The sequence below is a fragment of the Salvelinus fontinalis genome, chromosome 22 (genome assembly GCF_029448725.1).
Source record: "Salvelinus fontinalis isolate EN_2023a chromosome 22, ASM2944872v1, whole genome shotgun sequence".
Classification (NCBI taxonomy): Eukaryota; Metazoa; Chordata; class Actinopteri; order Salmoniformes; family Salmonidae; genus Salvelinus; species Salvelinus fontinalis.
The window spans coordinates 10,050,037-10,069,359 of NC_074686.1; the positions used below are offsets into that span (position 1 = coordinate 10,050,037).

The 19,323-nt window shown below is 41.4% G+C and overlaps 1 protein-coding gene across 1 annotated transcript; it reads right to left on the reverse strand.

The window, feature by feature from the left end:
• Positions 1–17,178: 17,178 nt before the first annotated feature.
• Positions 17,179–18,258, reverse strand: LOC129819762 (H-2 class I histocompatibility antigen, L-D alpha chain-like). The gene is made up of 3 exons (XM_055876331.1): positions 18,048–18,258; positions 17,628–17,921; positions 17,179–17,529 (listed from the first exon to the last, which is right to left on the reverse strand). The coding sequence occupies exons 1-3, from the start codon at positions 18,241–18,243 to the stop codon at positions 17,204–17,206; spliced, it is 816 nt and encodes a 271-aa protein (XP_055732306.1). The 5' UTR covers positions 18,244–18,258; the 3' UTR covers positions 17,179–17,203.
• Between the last annotated feature and the right edge of the window lie 1,065 nt (positions 18,259–19,323).

Consider the following 19,323-nt stretch of genomic DNA (forward strand, 5'->3'; position numbering starts at 1 on the left):
TCATGTTTTTCATAGAAAGTGGATCTGCACTATGCCAGTCTGAAGCACATTGGTAATGCCCGCCCCACTGCTCAGGGAGTGCCAGGATTGGCCGAGGGGGATGTCACCTATGCAACAGTGGCCCAATGTGTTCATACAGGCACATGATACATCACATGTACTTCTGACATGGTTCTTTGAATATCCATTCTTGATGGAAATAAGATTGTATTTTGATTCGTGCATGTATGTGTGTTTCTGTAAATAATGAAAAGGCTAATGTAATAATTATTGTTAATGTTCTCCAAAGAATCTCAATAAAAACATTTAAGGCAACAGGATATAGAATTAGTTGGATAAAATAATAATATCTTGAAAGACGCAAATAAATGTACTATATTATTAAAGATCAACCTTTGTAAAATGTAGTCGTATTGTAATACAACTAAATAAAAGACTAACGGTCTGTTAAGGAGTTAATCCGTCAAATCAATGTGTTATTCTCTTCAAACCCTGGAATGCTGGTCTAGCAGTGACCACAGCGGAGTAGATGACGTGATGCTGGTCTCCCTGTACCCTCGATCTTTCCCTCCAGTTCTGCCGACCCAGAGATGCAAACTGAACCTCACTGTCTTCCACATGAGAAGGGCCCTGAGATACAGACATTCATTTCAGCAATGCTTTCAGTTGGCAGTGAGATGTATTCATTTGTACTCACTTCTTCCCCATCACCCTGTGTCTCAGACCCAATAAGACAAAATATGAAACAATCACTTGTTTACAATGAGAGCAATACTTGTTGGGAGAACGCACACATTTCACACAAACACTACTTTTGGGACTTTTTGGGAGCAAACAATTAGACAGTGTTCTTTACCTAGATTTGACAAGCACCTAGTCTGGAGTTCCTTCCTGCTTGTGTCCTGTCACTATAGGAAATAAGGTGATCATATCACATGTTTGTAAAAAGGTTGTTGCATGACCGCATAGGCCAATGTAATAGCTTAATATGGACCTAAAGGCTTGTACAAACAAGATCAGAGGCATATAATGTAACAGAGTTTTTAGACATTTTTACCTGTACTGCAATTCTTTCTTCCTGTTCAGTCTGTCTATCAGCAAAAAGGCCCATCATTCCAGCCAAAAGCACCATGAAGCATAGTCCAACGACAGCTATCATCACCACAACTGAAAGACAAAAGCACAGTTCAACATGTGAAAATGTCACCTGTATTAAAGATAGCAGGACGAAAGTTGATGCTCTCTGTAGTGAGCACAGCATGGAGGGTTGCTAACGGCAACCATAAAGCTGGGTGGCACTCATGTTCTTGTTTTTCAAGATCCTCAATTTTGACCAACACACACTGCCATTTTAGTTTCACCACAGAGAGCAACAACAAAGATTTGAAATCATTTTCATTCAGTCTAATTTGTGTCTGAATGTCCGTGGACAACCTACCATTTGTAGGGCCTTATCTCTCCCAACAACATCTGAAAATATATGGTGAAGAATATAGGTCATGGAATTTACAATCACAGTGTTACTTTCATACTTGTAATAAGAATTGCATAGTGTTGCTGTGTGTTACCTGTTTTCATAACAGCAGTGAAACTCTGGATTTTGAGGTGATCTGGGATTGCAAAAATAAATAAATAATCAAGTCAGGCATAAGCATGGCATTTTAAATGACAGGGGAATGGGATTAGAGGGGTCTCTAAAGTGTGGTTCCCCCAATGCGTTCTCTCACTGATTTTCCTAGGAAGTGATGAAGTTGATTGTTGAGCCTGATCTTTTAATTAAATGAAAATGTCACTGTTAAAATAAAACACGGACAATTAAATAGATAAAATGCTATTTGGAAAGCTCTACCTGTCAACACTGTTACTTTAGCTGCCGTTTCCCCATTACACAGGTACACTCCAGAGTCCCCTGGCTGCAGATTGAGGTTCTGCATGGCTCCATCTTCATCAAATGAAAACCTGTTCAGTGGGTCCTCCCTCTCCCCTTTCCTGTTTCGCATGATTATCTTTCTTGAAGAACCACCTCTTCTTGGCTTTTCTAGATACAGTACAGGGCAGCAATAGGGTTCTGCCAGCAGAAACAGCACATTTTTGGCCTGTGGGAAGACATTTATGAAATGATTGTAACAAGATGCTGAAATGTTACAGACAATGACAGGAATATGCTCATTAGACCCAAAAAATATGTTTCAGCTAATTTCCATAAAAATGTTTACTTATATTCTTCCATCACTCCAATGGCAGAGCAATTTCATTGGTGGTTGTCCACTTGTTCTGCTTGAAATTGATAATTGGTTCAACCATTATTGATCGTCCAGTCAGTGGTCCATTTTCAGCTCTCATCATCAAGGACGGCAACCAATATATTTATTAAAAACATATTCATTATTCTAGAGGGGTGGTCAGATAAGCGTTTAATTTCACACACTGTAGCCTCCTGTCCTCATACCTCTCAGTACCTCCACGTCTGCCACTAGCTGGTCGTTGCAGTGGTAGGCCCCAGAGTCGGAGGGCTCCAGCTCTTCTATAACCAGAGAGTCATCAGGCTGGGGGTCATATTTCTGGTGGTTCCGGTAAGCAACCGACTGGCCTCGTTTAATGACTATGATCTCGTTGACCTCGTGTCTCCACTGAGTCAACGGTGCCACTGCAGGCCAGGTACAGACGATGATCCTCAGTAACCGAGACTCTTCTCACTGAGGGCAGACATAGCAGGCGTGAATTGAGTTTAGTCTAACTAGAATAAACTGGACTAACTGATAGTGGGACATATAGAAATCATTTTGGCAAGTTGTCAATGAGAGGACATTGACATGTTTTTTCACATATATTATGTATCTTATTTTATGCACAATACATATTTTTTCATACTAATTTAGAAATGCCTTTTTTGGATTGATTGGCAAATAAGAGGCCATTCACACTAGGGCTAGGCCACGTTTAATGATCTCTTTGTGAGTACAGATCTGAACCAGGTGGGACCCCTGCAGAGAGACTTTCCAAACAATGCTATTAGAATGATGACAGTAGTAAATACTTTCTACTAGTTTTGTGCATTTGATATGCTCTCGAGACATACCAGAGATGGTTCTGAGAGTGATCTGTCTGTGAATTTGGACATACAGTAACCTACTTAGCCTACTTCATACAGTGGAGGGCGCCAGATAACAACAAACATTACATCCATGTAAGGAACACATTTAGTAGGGATCCTGTTTTCAGATGAAGACTTTCAGATATGAGGTACCTACATTCCATTCAGAAGTTTTTACATGGCGATGACCTCATATACCCTCGCTGGACCATTACGTAACATATGGCACTGGTGACTGAGAGGATAGCCCCTTGATACCTTACTGCAAGTTGTAGTTAATAGAGTAATTGATGTATGATACTACTATGACACCGATAAATAGTTAAATAAATAACTACTATCTGCATTGACCCTTTTTGCAGTATTTTTTTTATTTTTTATTTTGTTAATTTTTCTATTTTTTAAATGATAAAAAAAAAAAAAAATGTTCCCCACATTTTCTCCCCAATTTCATGGTATCCAATTGATAGTTACAGTCTTGTCTCATCGCTGCAACTCCCGTTTGGACTCCGGAGAGGTGAAGGTCGAGAGTGTGCGTCCTCCGAAACACAACTCAACCAAACCACACTGCTTCTTGACACAATGCCCACTTAACCCATAAGCCAGCCGCACCAATGTGTCGGAGGAAACACTGCACACCTGGCTACCGTGTCAGCGTGCACTGCGCCCGGCCCGCCACAGGAGTTGCTAGTGTGCGATGGACATCCCTGCTGGCCGAACCCTCCTCTAACCCTGATGATACTGGGCCAATTGTGTGCCAATCCCATGGGTCTCCCGGTCGCGGCCGGCTGCGACAGAGCCTGGACTCGAACCAAGAATCTCTAGTGGCACAGCTAGCACTGCGATGCAGATGCAGTGCCTTAGACCACTGCCCCACTCGGGAGGCCCCCACTAACTTTTTTTTATCATCACACATACTGTTACTGTTTATTATCCATCATGTTGCCTAGTCACTTATTCCCAGTTATATGTACATATCTACCTGAATTACCTCGTACCCCTGCACATCAACTCGGTACTGGTACCCCTGTATATACAGTTGAAGTCGGAAGTTTACATACACCTTAGTCAAATACATTTAAACTTTAATCCTAGTAAAACCTAGTAAACCTTTAATCCTAGTAAAACTTATCCGTCTTAGGTCAGTTAGGATCACCACTTTATTTTAAGAATGTGTAAAGTTAGAATAATAGTAGAGAGAATGATTTATTTCAGCTTGTATTTCTTTCATCACATTCCCAGTGGGTCAGAAGTTTACATACACTCAATTAGTATTCGGTAGCATTGCCTTTAAATTGTTTAACTTGGGTCGAACTGTTCGGGTAGCCTTCCACAAGCTTCCTACAATAAGTTGGTTGAATTCCTCCTGACAGAGCTGGTGTAACTGAGTCAGGTTTGTAGGCCTCCTTGCTCGCACACGCTTTTTCAGTTCTGCCCACAATTTTCTATGGGGTTGAGGACAGGGCTTTGTGATGGCCACTCCAATACCTTGACTTTGTTGTCCTTAAGCCATCTTGCCACAACTTTGGAAGTATGCTTGGGGTCATTGTCCATTTGGAAGACCCATTTGCGACCGAGCTTTAACTTCCTGACTGATGTCTTGAGATGTTGCTTCAATATATCCACATAATGTTCCTGCCTCATGATGCCATCTATTTTGTGAAGTGCACTAGTCCCTCCTACAGCAAAGCACCCCCACAACATGATGCTGCCACCCTGATGTTCTTCGGCTTACAAGCCTCCCCCTTTTTCCTACAAACATAACGATGGTAATTATGGCCAAACAGTTCTATTTTAGATTCATCTGGCCAGAGGACATTTCTCCAAAAAGTATGATCTTTGTCCCGATGGGCAGTTGCAAACCGTAGTCTGGCTTTTTTATGGCAGTTTTGGAGCAGTGGCTTCTTCCTTGCTGAGCGGACTTTCAGGTTATGTCGATATAGGACTCGTTTTACTGTGGATATAGATACGTTTGTACCGGTTTCCTCCAGCATCTTCACACAGTCCTTTGCTGTTGTTCTGGGATTGATTTGCACTTTTTGCACCAAAATATGTTAATCTCTAGGAGATAGATGTAAACATCTGACAAACAATTGTTGGAAAAATTACTTGTGTCATGCACAAAGTAGATGTCCTAACCGACTTGATAGTTTGCTTACAAGACATTTGTGGAGTGGTTGAAAAACTAGTTTTAATGACTCCAACCTAAGTGTATGTAAACTTCCGACTTCAACTGTAGTCAAGTTATCATTCATTGTGAATTTATTAGAACTTTTATTATTACATGTCTATTATTTCTCTATTTTCTCTCTCTACATTTTTGGGAAGGGCCAGTAATAAAGCATTTCACTGTTAGTCTACACCTGTTGCTAACGAACCATGTGATGAATAAAATACATTTAAAAAAGCCATATTGCAACCTACGTGTTGTGATAATTGCGTTGTTTGCTCTATAACCTGTTAGTTCATATCTCTTGTGACCATGATTTATAGGCCTAAGCAGAGCCAATTTTAGCATGTAAATCTTGGTGGGGCAAACAAAAAAAATTACGCATGCCAGCAAAGCCACTACACAACACAACACATTAATTGCACTATAACGGTGATAAACGGTGGCCACAAACCGTTAGGGCCTACATAAAGCTGTCCCAAAAGAAGAATCCCAACAGCAGTCCCATCACCTTACCACTGCTACACCTGGCTATCAGCGGAGCCTTGTCTGGCAGCGAAAGAGTTCATTCAGTCTCATTTACTGCCTTTTAAAAAACATTGCTGATATGGATGACTTGCTTAAACAAATGTGGTTTATACTGACAATTATGATGTACAAACTAGAGCATAAGGGGACGAGGAGCAGATAAGAGGAAATCCATTTCGATTAAGACATTAATGAGCGAGCTAGGATGGACGTAGTCGATATAACTATCTGTTCAGCACTTCTGAAATGTACAGAGACAGAACATGGGCCGTCCTTACAGTATTCTCTTTGTGCGTTTTGCCAGCAGCTCTTCGTTGTGCTTCAAGCATTGCGCTGTTTATGACTTCAAGCCTATCAACTCCCGAGATTAGGCTGGTGTAACCGATGTGAAATGGCTAGCTAGTTAGCGGGGTGCACGCTAATAGCGTTTCAAACGTCACTCGCTCTGAGACTTGGAGTAGTTGTTCCCTTTGCTCTGCATGGGTAACGCTGCTTCAAGGGTGGCTGTTGTCGATGTGTTCCTGGTTCGAGCCCAGGTAGGAGCGAGGAGAGGGACAGAAGCTATACTGTTACACTGGCAATACTAAAGTGCCTATAAGAACATCCAATAGTCAAAGGTTAATGAAATACAAATGTATAGATAGAAATAGTCCTATAATTTCTATAATAACTACAACCTAAAACTTCTTACCTGGGAATATTGAAGACTCATGTTAAAAGGAACCACCAGCTTTCATATGTTCTCCTGTTCTGAGCAAGGAACTTAAACGTTAGCTTTCTTACATGGCACATATTGCACTTTTACTTTCTTTTCCAACACTTTGTTTTTGCATTATTTAAACCAAATTGAACATGTTTCATTATTTATGAGGCTAAATTGATTTTATTTATGTATTATATTAAGTTAAAATAAGTGTTAATTCAGTATTGTTGTAATTGTCATTATTACAAATAAATAAATAAAAATCGGCATCGGATTTTTTGGTCCTCCAATAATCGGTATTGGCGTTGAAAAATCATAACCGGTCGACCTCTAATACAATACATTTTTGGACTCACCTTGTTGTGCTGTGCTGACTTGGCGGTCCTTCGTGGGAAAATTTTGTCATAATTTTTTGTCATCAAAGTCTGGCATTCTCTGGATTTATGGTGCTTGACAACTGGGAATTCAGAAAAAAACAAAGTTGAATCATGATGACGTAAAGGATCTCAGGTTGGAGCTAGAAAGAGGCTGGAGTTCCCGACTTGCAATTCCATATTTTAGTTTTTTTCTGATTTCCCAGTTGTCTTGAACTCACTGACGTCTGAGATTTCCCAGTTACGAGTTTCCAGCTGTTTTGAGATCGGCAGAAGCTTGGAAAAGAGACGCTTACACTCAGACTTGGACCACACACCCACTCAACTGAATAGCAGGTTAGTGATTGCTTTGCAACGCTTGCAGTTAGCCACTGATTCCTTCCAAACCACTCATTGTTGAATTTGTGATTTCCAACTTGTTGTGTAATGTTTATGTCCAACGACCGATGAGCACTAATATCTATAATTTCTCTTCATTATTTTCTTTTAATATGACAAGGATTGAAAAGGATTTGCCAGTAGATTGTCGACTTGATTCATGATGACTGCTAGCTTGTTAGCTAAGATTTTGAAAGAATGATGTACAATCAAAGCTACTGTAGATATAACGTGATTTTACGTAATTTTATCTGTGGCCAATGACCTTGAGCCTTCTTGGATGGGCACTTCTAATGTAACTCTATGGTAGCATCCAAGGGGCTTGAATTTTAGAGCTCTACCTGTAGATGTTGCGGTGATGTAGTGTCCCAATGAGTGACAGAACACTAAGCCAATCACAGTGCAACTAGAGAACATTACCAACCCGCACGCTCCGTATTTTCCGCTGGCTGCCACACCACCAAAATACAGAGCTAGGCTGCATTTTGGTGCGGCCTTACTTAAGAAAGCAAAAAAATACCAAGGTTGTGTCTCTTACCGATCTCAGTCTATTCCATACATTTTCACTGTAACAGACCGCGAGTTGAACTTGCAAGTTCTGAGCCTGAGAAGCAGGCCATGTCAACTGAGCTGCCAGAAACATTTTGTTCAGGCAGGACAAAATGATTCCCTGTCGTGCAACCTCAAAACCAGTAAAGAAATAATCTGGTTCCAACTGCTCTCAGAGGAACTTGTTACCCTTATAACTGTTACCAGGCTATCACGTTTTCTAAATAGTGCAGCAGTTAATGAGGAATACACGGGTCACTTTGACACAAAGGAAAACAACCGTTTGGAGATCATTGTGGTGACAGAAGCAGATTTGGGACTCTACTACTGTGCTGGTCGCTACGATGGGACAGTGCGATTTGGAAAAGGCATCCGTCTGACTTTTGCAGGTATGTTGTTGGTCATCATTATATAGTCAAATATGTATTTGGCCCAGGCTAAGAAATGCATTAGCTTGTCTTTAGTGTACTGAATACAGGAGGGGCAGGTAGCCTAGTGGTTAGAGCGTTGTACTAGTAACCGAAAGGTTTCAAGATCGAATCCCAGAGCTGACAAGTTAAAAATCTGTCGTTCTACCCCTGAACAAGGTAGTTCACCCATTGTTCCTCGGCCACCATTGAAAATAAGAATTTGTTCTTAACTGACCTGCCTAGTTAAATAAAATAGACACATTGATAATGGGGTCTCAGAACCTTGAGTAAATTCAGACATATGTCAGGTCACCAGGCAATCAGATATTCAAAAATTGTATGTACTATGTACAGAAAATATAAATGCAATGTTTCATGAGCTGAAATAAAAGATCCCAGAAATCTTCCATACAAAAAAAAGAAGCTTTTTTCTCTCCAATTCAGAACAGAATTTTGTTTACATCCCTTATAGTGAGCATTTCTCCTTTGCCAGGATTATCCATCCACCTGACAGGTGTGGCATATCAATAAGCTGATTAAACAGCATGATCATTACAGGTGCACTTTGTGCTGGGGACAATAAAAATCCACTCTAAAATGTGCAGTTTTGTCACACAACACAATGCTACAGATGTCAAGTTGAGGGAGCGTGAAATTTGCATGCTGAATGTCAACCCAAGCTGTTGCCAGAGAATTTAACGTTAATTTCTCTACAATAAGCCGCATCAAACATCGCCTCACAACCACAGACCATGTGTTACCGCATTAGCCCAAGACCCAGGCTATCAAGACTAATTGCACCCCCCCCCCCCCTCTTTTATGCTGCTGCTACTACTCTCTGTTATTATCTATGCATAGTCACTTTAATAACTCTACATACATGTACATATTACCTCAACACTTGTGCCCCCGCACACTGACTCGGTACCGGTAACCTCTGCATATAGCCCCGCTATTGTTATTTACTGCTGCTCTTAAATTCTTTGTTATTCTTACTTTTTTTAGGTATTTTCTTAAAACTGCATTGTTGGATAAAAACCTCTTAAGGATCCGCACTTTTTAAAATGTTAGCCTAAAATGACATACCCAGATCTAACTGCCTGTAGCTCAGGACCTGAAGCAAGGATATTCATATTCTTGATACCATTTGAAAGGAAACACTTAAGTTTGTGGAAATGTTAAATTAACGCAGGAGAATATAACACATTAGATCTGGTAAAAGATAATCCAAAGAAAAAAAATCATTTTTTTTTTTACCATCTTTGAAATGCAAGAGAAAGGCCATAATGTATGCCAGCCCAGAAACAATTTAGATTTTGGCCACAAGATGGCAGCAGTGTATGTGCAAAGTTTCAGACTGATCCAATGAACCATTGCATTTCTGTTAAAAAAATTGTATCAAGACTGCCCAAATGTGCCTAATTGGTTTATTAATATTTTCAAGTTCATAACTGTGCACTCTACTCAAACAATAGCAAGGCATTCTTTCACTGTAATATCTACTGTAAATTGGACAGTGCAGTTAGATTAACAAGAATTTAAGCTTCCTTCCAATTTCAGATATGTCTATGTCCTGGGAATTGTTCTTGTTACTTACAACCTCATGCTAATCACATTAGCCTACGTTAGCTACACCGTCCCACAGGGGGCCCACTGATCCTGTGGAGGGCTTGTAAGTAAGCACCTGTTGTATTCAGCGCATGTGACAAATACAATTTGATTTGAGACTCGAAATTGAGCTCAGGTGCATCCTGTTTCCATTGATCATCCTTGAGATGTTTCTACAACTTGGAGTCCACCTGTGGTACATTCAATTGATTGGTAATGATTTGTAAAGGCACACACCTGTCTTTATAAGGTCCCACAGTTGACAGTGCATGTCAGAGCAAAAACCAAGCAATGACGTTGAAGGAATTGTCTGTAGAACTCTGAAACAGGATTGTGTCGGGAACAGATCTGGGGAAGGGTACCAAAAACGTTATGCAGCACTGAAGGTCCCCAAAAACACAGTGGCCTCCATCATTCTTAAATGGAAGATGTTTGGAACCACCAAGACTCTTCCTAGAGCTGGCCGCCTGGACAAACTGAGCAATCGGGGAGAAGGGCCTTGGTCAGGGAGGTGACCAAAGACCTGATGATCACGCAGTCAGAGCTCCAGAGTTCCACTGTGGAGATAAGAGAACCTTCCAGAAGGACAACCATCTCTGCAGCACTCCACCAATCAGGCCTTTATGGAAGGGTGGCCAGACGGAAGCCACTCCTCAGTAAAATGCACATGACAGCCTGCTTGGAGTTTGCCAAAAGGCACCTAAAGACTCTCAGAAAATGGGAAACAAGATTCTCTGGTCGGATGAAACCAAGATTGAATTCTTTGGTCTGAATGCCAAGCGTCACGTCTGGAGGAAACCTGGCACCATCCCTACAGTGAAACATTGTGGTGGCAGCATCATGCTGTGGGGATGTATTTGAGCAGCAGGGACTGGTAGACTAGTCAGGTTCGAAGGAAAGATGAACGGAGCAAAGTACAGAGATCCTTGATGAAAACCTGCTCCAGAGCACTCAGGACCTCAGACTGGGGCGAAGGTTCACCTTCCAACAGCACAACTTTTATTTCACCAGGTAGGCCAGTTGAGAACAAGTTCTCATTTACAACTGGGACCTGGCCAAGATAAAGCAAAGCAGTGCGACAACAACAACAGCACAGAGTTACACATGGGATAAATATACAGTCAATAACACAATAGAAAAATATATGTACAGTTTGTGCAAATGTAGTAAAGTTAGGGAGGTACGGCAATAAATAGGCCATAGTGTCGAAATAATTACAATTTAGCATTAACACTGGAGTGATAACTGTGCAGATGATGATGTGCAAGTAGAGATACTGGGGTGCAAAAGAGCAAAAAAATAAATAACAATATGGGAATGAGGTAGTTGGGTGTGCTATTTACAGATGGGCTGTGTACAGGTATAGTGATCGGTAAGCTGCTTTGACAACTGATGCTTAAAGTTAGTGAGGGAGATATGTCTCCAGCTTCAGTGATTTTTGCAATTCGTTCCAGTCATTGGCAGCAGAGAACTGGAAGGAAAGGCAGCCAAAGGTGTTGGCTTTGGGGATGACCAGTGAAATATACTAGCTGGAGCGTGAGCCACAGGTGGATGTTGCTATGGTGACCAGTGAGCTGAGATAAGACAGGGCTTTACCTAGCAAAGACTTATAGATGTCCTGGAGCCAGTGGGTTTGGCGACGAATATGTAGCGAGGGCCAGCCAACGAGAGCATACAGGTCGCAGTGGTGGGTAGTATATGGGGCTTTGGTGACAAAACGGATGGCACTGTGATAGACTACATCCAATTTGCTGAGTAGAGTGTTGGGGGCTATTTTGTAAATGACATCGCCGAAGTCAAGGATCGGTAGGATAGTCGGTTTTACGAGGGTATGTTTGGCAGCATGAGTGAAGGAGGATTTGTTGCGAAATTAGATCTAATTTTGGATTGGAGATGCTTAATGTGAGTCTGGAGGGAGTTTACAGTCTAACCAGACACCTAGGTATTTGTAGTTGTACACATATTCTAAGTCAGAACCGTCCAGAGTTAGGTGGGCAGGTGCGGGCAGCAATCAGTTGAAGAGCAGGCATTTAGTTTAACTAGCGTTTAAGAGCAGTTGGAGGCCACGGAAGGAGTGTTGTATGCCATTGAAGCTCGTTTGGAGGTTTGTTAACAGTGTCCAAGGAATAGCCAGATGTATACAGAATGGTGTCATCTGCGTAGAGGTGGATCAGAGAATCACCAGCAGCAAGAGCGATATCATTGATATATACAGAGAAAAGAGTCGGCCCGAGAATTGAACCCTGTGGCACCCCCCATAGAGACTGCCAGAGGTCCGGACAACAGGACCTCCGATTTGACACACTGGACTCTGAGAAGTAGTTGGTGAACCAGGTGAGGCAGTCATCTGAGAAACCAAGGCTATTGAGTCTGCCAATAAGAATGCGGTGAGTGACAGAGTCGAAAGCCTTGGCCAGGTCGATGAAAACGGCTGCACAGTACTGTCTTTTATCTATGGCAGTTATGATATCGTTTAGGTCCTTGAGCATGGCTGAGGTGCACCCATGACCAGCTCGGAAACCAGATTGCATAGTGGAGATGTTACGGTGGGATTCGAAATGGTCAGTGATCTGTTTGTTAACTTGGCTTTCGAAGACTTTAGAAAGGCAGGGCAGGATGGATATAGGTCTGTAACAGTTTGGGTCTAGAGTGTCTCATGACCGCGGCAGCTTTCCAATCTTTAGGGATCTCAGACAATATGAAAGAGGTTGAAGAGGCTAGTAATAGGGGTTGCAACAATTTTGGCGGATAATTTTAGAAAGAGAGGGTCCAGATTGTCTAGTCCAGCTGATTTGTAGGGATCCAGATTTTGCAGCTCTTTCAGAACATCAGCTATCTGGATTTGGGTGAAGGAGAAGCGGGGGGGCTTGGGCAAGTTGCTGGGGGGGGTGCAGAGCTATTGGCCGGGGTAGGGGTAGCCAGGTGGAAAGCATGGCCAGCTGTTGAAAAATGCTTATTGAAATTCTCGATTATCGTAGATTTATCGGTGGTGACAGTATTTCCTAGCCTCAGTGCAGTGGGCAGCTGGGAGGAGGTGCTCTTATTCTCCACGGACTTTACTGTGTCTCAAAACTTTTGGGAATTAGTGCTACAGGACGCAAATTTCTGTTTGAAAAAGCTAGCCTTAGCTTAGACTGTGTATATTGGTTCCTGACTTCCATGAAAAGTTGCATATCACGGGGGCTATTCAATGCTAATGCAGTACGCCACAGGATGTTTTTGTGCTGGTCAAGGGCAGTCAAGTCTGGAGTGAACCAAGGGCTATATCTGTTCTTAGTTCTACATTTTTTGAATGGGGCATGCTTATTTAAGATGGCGAGGAAAGCAATTTTAGAGAACCAGACATCCTCTACTGACGGGATGAGGTCAATATCCCAGGATGCCCGGGCCAGGTCGATTAGAAAGGCCTGCTCACTGAAGTGTTTTAGGGAGCGTTTGACAGTGATGAGGGGTGGTCGTTTGACCACAGGCCCATTACAGACGCAGGCAATGAGGCAGTGATCACTGAGATCCTGGTTGAAGACAGCAGAGGTGTATTTAGAGGGCAAGTTGGTCAGGATGATATCTGAGAGGGTGCCCATGATTACGGATTTAGGGTTGTACCTAGTAGGTTCCTTGATAAATTGTGTGAGATTGAGGGCATCTAGCTTAGATTGTAGGACGGCCGGGGTGCTAAACATATCCCAGGTTAGGTCACCTATCAGTACGAACTCTGAAGATCGATGGGGGGCAATCAATTCACATATGGTGTCCAGGGCACAGTTGGGGGCTGGGGGGTCTATAACAAGCGGCAACAGTGAGAGACTTATTTCTGGAAAGATGGATCTTTAAAAGTAGAAGCTCAAACTGTTTCGGCACAGACCTGGATAGTATGACAAAACTCTGCAGGCTATCTCTGCAGTAGATTGCAACTCTGCCACCTTTGGCAGTTCTATCTTGACGGAAAATGTTGTAGTTAGGGATGGAAATTTCAGAATTTTTGGTGGCCTTCCTAAGCCAGGATTCAGACACGGCTAGGACATCAGGGTTGGCGGAGTGTGCTAAAGCAGTGAATAAAACAAATTTAGGGAGGAGGCTTCTGATGTTAACATGCATGAAACCAAGGCTTTTACGTTTACAGAAGTCAACAAATGAGAGCACCTGGGGAATAGGTGTGATGCTGGGGGCTACAGGCCCTGGGTTAACTTCTACATCACCAGAGGAGGAGTAGGATAAGGGTACGGCTAAAGGCTGTAAGAACTGGTCATCTAGTGCGTTGGGAACAGAGAATAAACGGGGCAGATTTCTGGGCGTGGTAGAATAGTTTCAGGGCATAATGTACAGACAAGGGTATGGTAGGATGTGAGTACAGTGAGGGTACACCTAGGCATTGAGTGACTCTAAGCACACAGCCAAGACAATACAGGAGTGGCTTCGGGACAAGTCTCTGAATGTCCTTGAGTGGCCCAGCCAGAGTCCGGACTTGAACCCGATCGAACTTCTCTGGAGACCTGAAAATAGCTGTGCAGCGACGCTCCCCATCCAACCTGACAGAGCTTGAGAGGATCTGCAGAGAATGGTAAAAACTCCCCAAATACAGGTGTGCCAAGCTTGTAGTGTCATACCCAAGAAGACTCTTGCCTGTAATCGCTGCAAAAGATGCTTCAATAAAGTACTGAGTAAAGGGTCTGAATACTTCTGTAAATTTGATCTGTTTATTAATCTTTATAAATTTGTTTTAAAAAATTAAAACCTGCTTTTGCTTTGTCATTATAGCGTAGTGTGTGTAGATTGAGAAAAAAAAAATTGAATCAATTTTAGAATAAGGCTGTAATGTAACAAAATGTGGATAAAGTCAAGGGTTCTGAATACTTTCTGAATGCACTGTATCAGTCAAAGCATAGTCTGCTTTCTCTATTCACCAGAAGTGTTGGTTTGTTTGGTTTCCTGTTTATCATTAGGCAGCAGGTAAAGAATACAGTGATTGACTATCAGTGTACATATATAGGCATAATTTCTGTTTCTGCTCAGCTCTCCTCCCACAGCGACCCTAGCCCTGGGCTGGTGTGGTAACCGCTGTGTGGTTTGTGTTCCAGATGCAGAGGCGACAGAAAGGGAATTGGTGTCGTGTTGGACTCTCCTGGCCTGTGTTGCCCGTCTCAGCCTTGTTCGGCGCCGTGTCTTTGGACTGTTTCCGATCAGGTGAGCTTGCCGCCCTATATTTACAGAGGAAAGTTTGCAATTATTTCTCATCAGTGCATCAAACCGAAGAAAGTGCAGTATATACATTCACGTCCATAATTATTGGCACCCTTGATAATGATAAAAAGGGCAAAGGGCAAAAAACACTATAAAATAAATGGAACACAATTACTCAAGAGAGATTTTGTTTAGTAAAAGCCACATTCTTAAAAGATGGGTGCCAATAAATAAGTTGACAATTTTTCAATACTCCATCACTCTACCCTTGCGAGGATAACAACGCTGAGGCTTTTTCTAAAATATTTATCAGATTGGAGATCACATCGGGAGGGATCTTAGACCATTCCTCCATATAGAATCATTCCAGTTCCTTGATATCCTTCGTCTGCGCTTATGGACTGCCCCCTTCAAGTCAAACACAGGTTTTCAATGGGATTAAAGTCTGGAGACAGATGGCCATGGACAAATTTTGATTTTGTGATCAATCATTTCTTTGAGGATTCTGATGTGTGCTTGGGGTTATTGGAGTTTTTAGCATATTGCAACAAAGTAACTATAATTTCCATCACTAGCTTATGAGAATGAATCTGTGTAACTGAATAGTGTTATCAATAGCCATCCTATAAAATTATGAAATGAATTAACGTTTCTTCGTGGTCCGGTCAGGAAGTTTGGCCACCAACGGTCATCTATCCACCTGCACATAATTAGACAACATGGAAAAGATGTGCATTATTAGATTGAACACGAGTTACAGTGGAAAATGTAGTTACACTGATTACTTATTGTTACTAACATGGAAAAACAACTCACAACCAACAATGTCAGACAAAGCAGTCATCTAAAGTACTGCAAAATCTATTTCATCTAAATTAATTATGGGTTACTTGTACCACATAGCTTTTCATTTTAATTACCCATAAAATAATAAATTTGTATAATAATTGTCCTTCAGGATTATATAATAATTCTATATAGTCCTGTCTAGCCCCCCAAAAATGAGATAAGGATTGAAATATCATGAAACCATTTTGTTAATGAAACATATGCTGATTGTGTGGTAAGCAAACAATGTTTTTTAGTGTATATGTGATTGATAATAGTGCCTTGTTCTGTTCTCTGGCATACTATAACTCAGATTTCCCTGCATGTTCATTATCATACTAACGTTGCTTGTCTTATAGAGTAATCAGGGCACCTTTGGACTATGGTGAAGACCACACACAAAATCTTTCATATTGGGGTCAGCCATTTTCTCAGTCTTTTGAGAACGGCAAAACCAAAATCTAAAATCATTAGGCTAGTATTTACACATACTTGTATTCTGAAGCAACACCTAACCTAACAGATTTAGTTCATTTGAGGGATTGAAGACTGTTGTCTTACCTTGCTATTTCCTTTTCACACCATTACAGCCGCTCCATTGCCATTAGCTGAAGAAAAACACAGGAAGATGTCAGTAGATGTTTGAATGTATGGCTACAATACAATTCTACAGTGTCCCGCGTGGATCATTTGGTAAAGCGTAGCACTTGCAACACCAGGGTTGTGGGTTAGATTCCCACGGGGGACCAGTACTAGAAATGGTATACCCTTACTATTCAAAGTCGCTCTGGATAAGAGCGCTTGCTAAATTACTGAAATGTTAAATTATAAAACTCAGCATTTGTAAATATTGTCCATCATAGAAAAGCATTTGTGGCATAACAGACTTTGACAACGTATACAGACAGAGGGAGAGGCTGTGATACTAACCTCGAGTTCTCAATCCAGGAATCACTTTAATGTGTAAAGAGAAAAATAAATAGAAATGTAATAATTCATATAGATTTTGGCCGTAGAGCCCAACTTTCATAGTTGTACCTTAGATAAAACTTTTCTTAACATTTAACAACAAAAACATTTAATTGTTAATTGATATAAATCAAGACCTACCAATTGTCCCTCTTCTGTGCAGAACAAACAGGACCACCAAAACCAAGATCAGAACTACAACGGTGATGACTGCCCCAATGACTACAGCACCGAAACTACTGCAATCACAACATTCTCCATCTGAAAAACAAAAGGCAGAGTATTTAGAAAAAGCAACAATATGTAACCAGAAGCGAATTTCAGTTTTGTTCCTGCTTCACTTGCAAAGCTGTTGTTAGTATGCTGTTCAGTTCAAATTAAGATTGTTTCCTGTGTCAATAATACTAAACCATATTAACCATCAATAACACTAAACCAAATTAGCCATACTTTACCCCATTTTACCACAAATGGCTCCTTCAAAGTTCCATGGCCGACATAACATTCATAAGTTTCCTTATCTGCCTCTGGGATCTGCACACTCATCCTGATCTGGTAGGTGTCATCATCATTGGGTAGGACTCCTGTAGACTGCACTCCATCATGTTTGGTTAATGGAACACCATTCTTCTTAATATGCATTAACACATCTCTAGGATAGAAACCTGTGGCCATGCAGGTCAGTCTGACATGTCCTGCAGTTTTGGCCTTTTTAGCAAATGCATAGACCTTTGGAGGGGCTAAAGAGGGAATAAACAGAGAACATTAATATTATTTCTGATCTCACATGTACAAATGGTTGTTTTTGTTTGTTAGGCTATACTATTTAAGTACTCACAATCAGCCCTACTGAATTCCTTGTCCTCATATTCCATGAATTTGGACAGCCAGTCCACACACTCCTTCTCCAGGTAGCCCTTGGTGTACGTGTTGAGGATCTGCACCCCGTCCCACTTCCTCTTAGTCATCTGAGCTTGAACAACTGGGGCCACCCACTGCATAGTGACATCATCAAAGGCCAGGAAGTCGTCACCATCGTAGCTGTATTGGTCAGCGCCCTTCATGAATTTCAGTGTGCCGTCACTCTGTTGGTCAATCTCACAGCCAACCTTCCACTGAAGGACATGGACATCTGAGAGGAAAACCAATATTGAAAAAGGTGAACGGTGCATCTATGACAATATATATGGATAACTAATGACCTACAATTTTAAAAGATTAACGGTGAGCGTAGGATAGATCGCAGGTGTTCCCTCACCAGTGTTGTTGTGCCTCATGCGATCCATCAGGATGTTGACGTTGACTTTGAACCACTGCTCCTTGCTCTTGCGTGACTGAGTCCCTTTTTCCCAGTAGTCTGCTGGCAGCTTCTCCCTCATCCAGTCCTGTTTGGGAATCGTCTTCTTTGACACACTGTCATAGTAATCGATCTGTTGGTTGTTCATCAGTCCCATGGCAGTGAACTCATGGATACCAGGCAATTCTACTGTCTTTGACAGGGCAGTGTAGATGTAGCTCAGGGAGTAGATGTCTGTAGGGAAAAACATTTAAACATTGACATCATTTGTCTGAATTTGCCTTCTCTCCATGTTGCTCAGACAATGCTGTAAAACCTGAATAGGAAATTACTTTAGGTAAAAATATTTATCTATATCATAGGTCTGTAATGACCAACAAAATAATGTATTCAATTAATAGTGTCAGGGAGGCCTTGCATGATGTTGTCTAAATGGTAGGTGACATAAATAACAAATAAGCCCACACTAGTGCATTAGTGAGAAGTGGGACACATTCTGCAAGTTAGAAATCAATCTATTTCATATTAATATATTAAAGGGATAATTCAAGATTGAGTCAGTTGAACTCATGGATACCATTTTTATCTCTGTGTCCAGTATGAAGGAAGTTAGAGGAAGTTTCACAAGACAATGATAACTAGCGTTAATCCCAACGTATCCCTTTAACTAACACTATTGAAGTCAAATAACTATTTTAGCACATGTTGATTAGGCCAGTTGTAAACATATTCTAGCAACATTAAAGGGATAATCTGGGATTTTGGCAATGAAGCCCTGGATACAATTTTTATGTTTCTGCGTGCATTTTGAAGTTGCTAACTAGCGTCAGTGGTGACCCGTTTTGAGCTCCACATTTTTTGCCCAAATAAATACATACAAAAGATTGGGGGGGCTTGCCTGTTTTGCATGTTATTTTGGCATTAATATGTATCACATATCAGTTTGCATATAATAAAACATTTAAAAATATATATAATTGAGTTAATAAAGCTCAAATGCAGGTGTTTCAGTTTAGCTCAGTGCTTTCTGTGGTGGGGCAAGACAGCAGAAAATACAGAGCATTGCGCTGTGATTGGCTCAGTGTTCTGTCACTCATGGGGACACTACATCACTGCCAAGTCTAAGGGTAGACTTGGTAGCACCCAAGTTACATTAGAAGTGCCCATCCAAGAAAGCTCAAGGTTATTGGCCACAGATAAATTATATCTTTATATCTTCAGTAACTTTGATTGGACT

Bases quoted from the DNA above. Each gene is read 5' to 3' on its own strand.
- LOC129819762 (XM_055876331.1), bottom strand. From the start codon at position 18,243: ATGGGACTGATGAACAACCAACAGATCGATTACTATGACAGTGTGTCA. The intron at 17,922-18,047 runs GTGAGGGAACAC...TTTTCCTCTCAG, and splicing joins CATGAGGCACAACAACACTG to ATGTCCATGTCCTTCAGTGG. The intron at 17,530-17,627 runs GTGAGTACTTAA...TTCCCTCTTTAG, and splicing joins GGAATTCAGTAGGGCTGATT to CCCCTCCAAAGGTCTATGCA.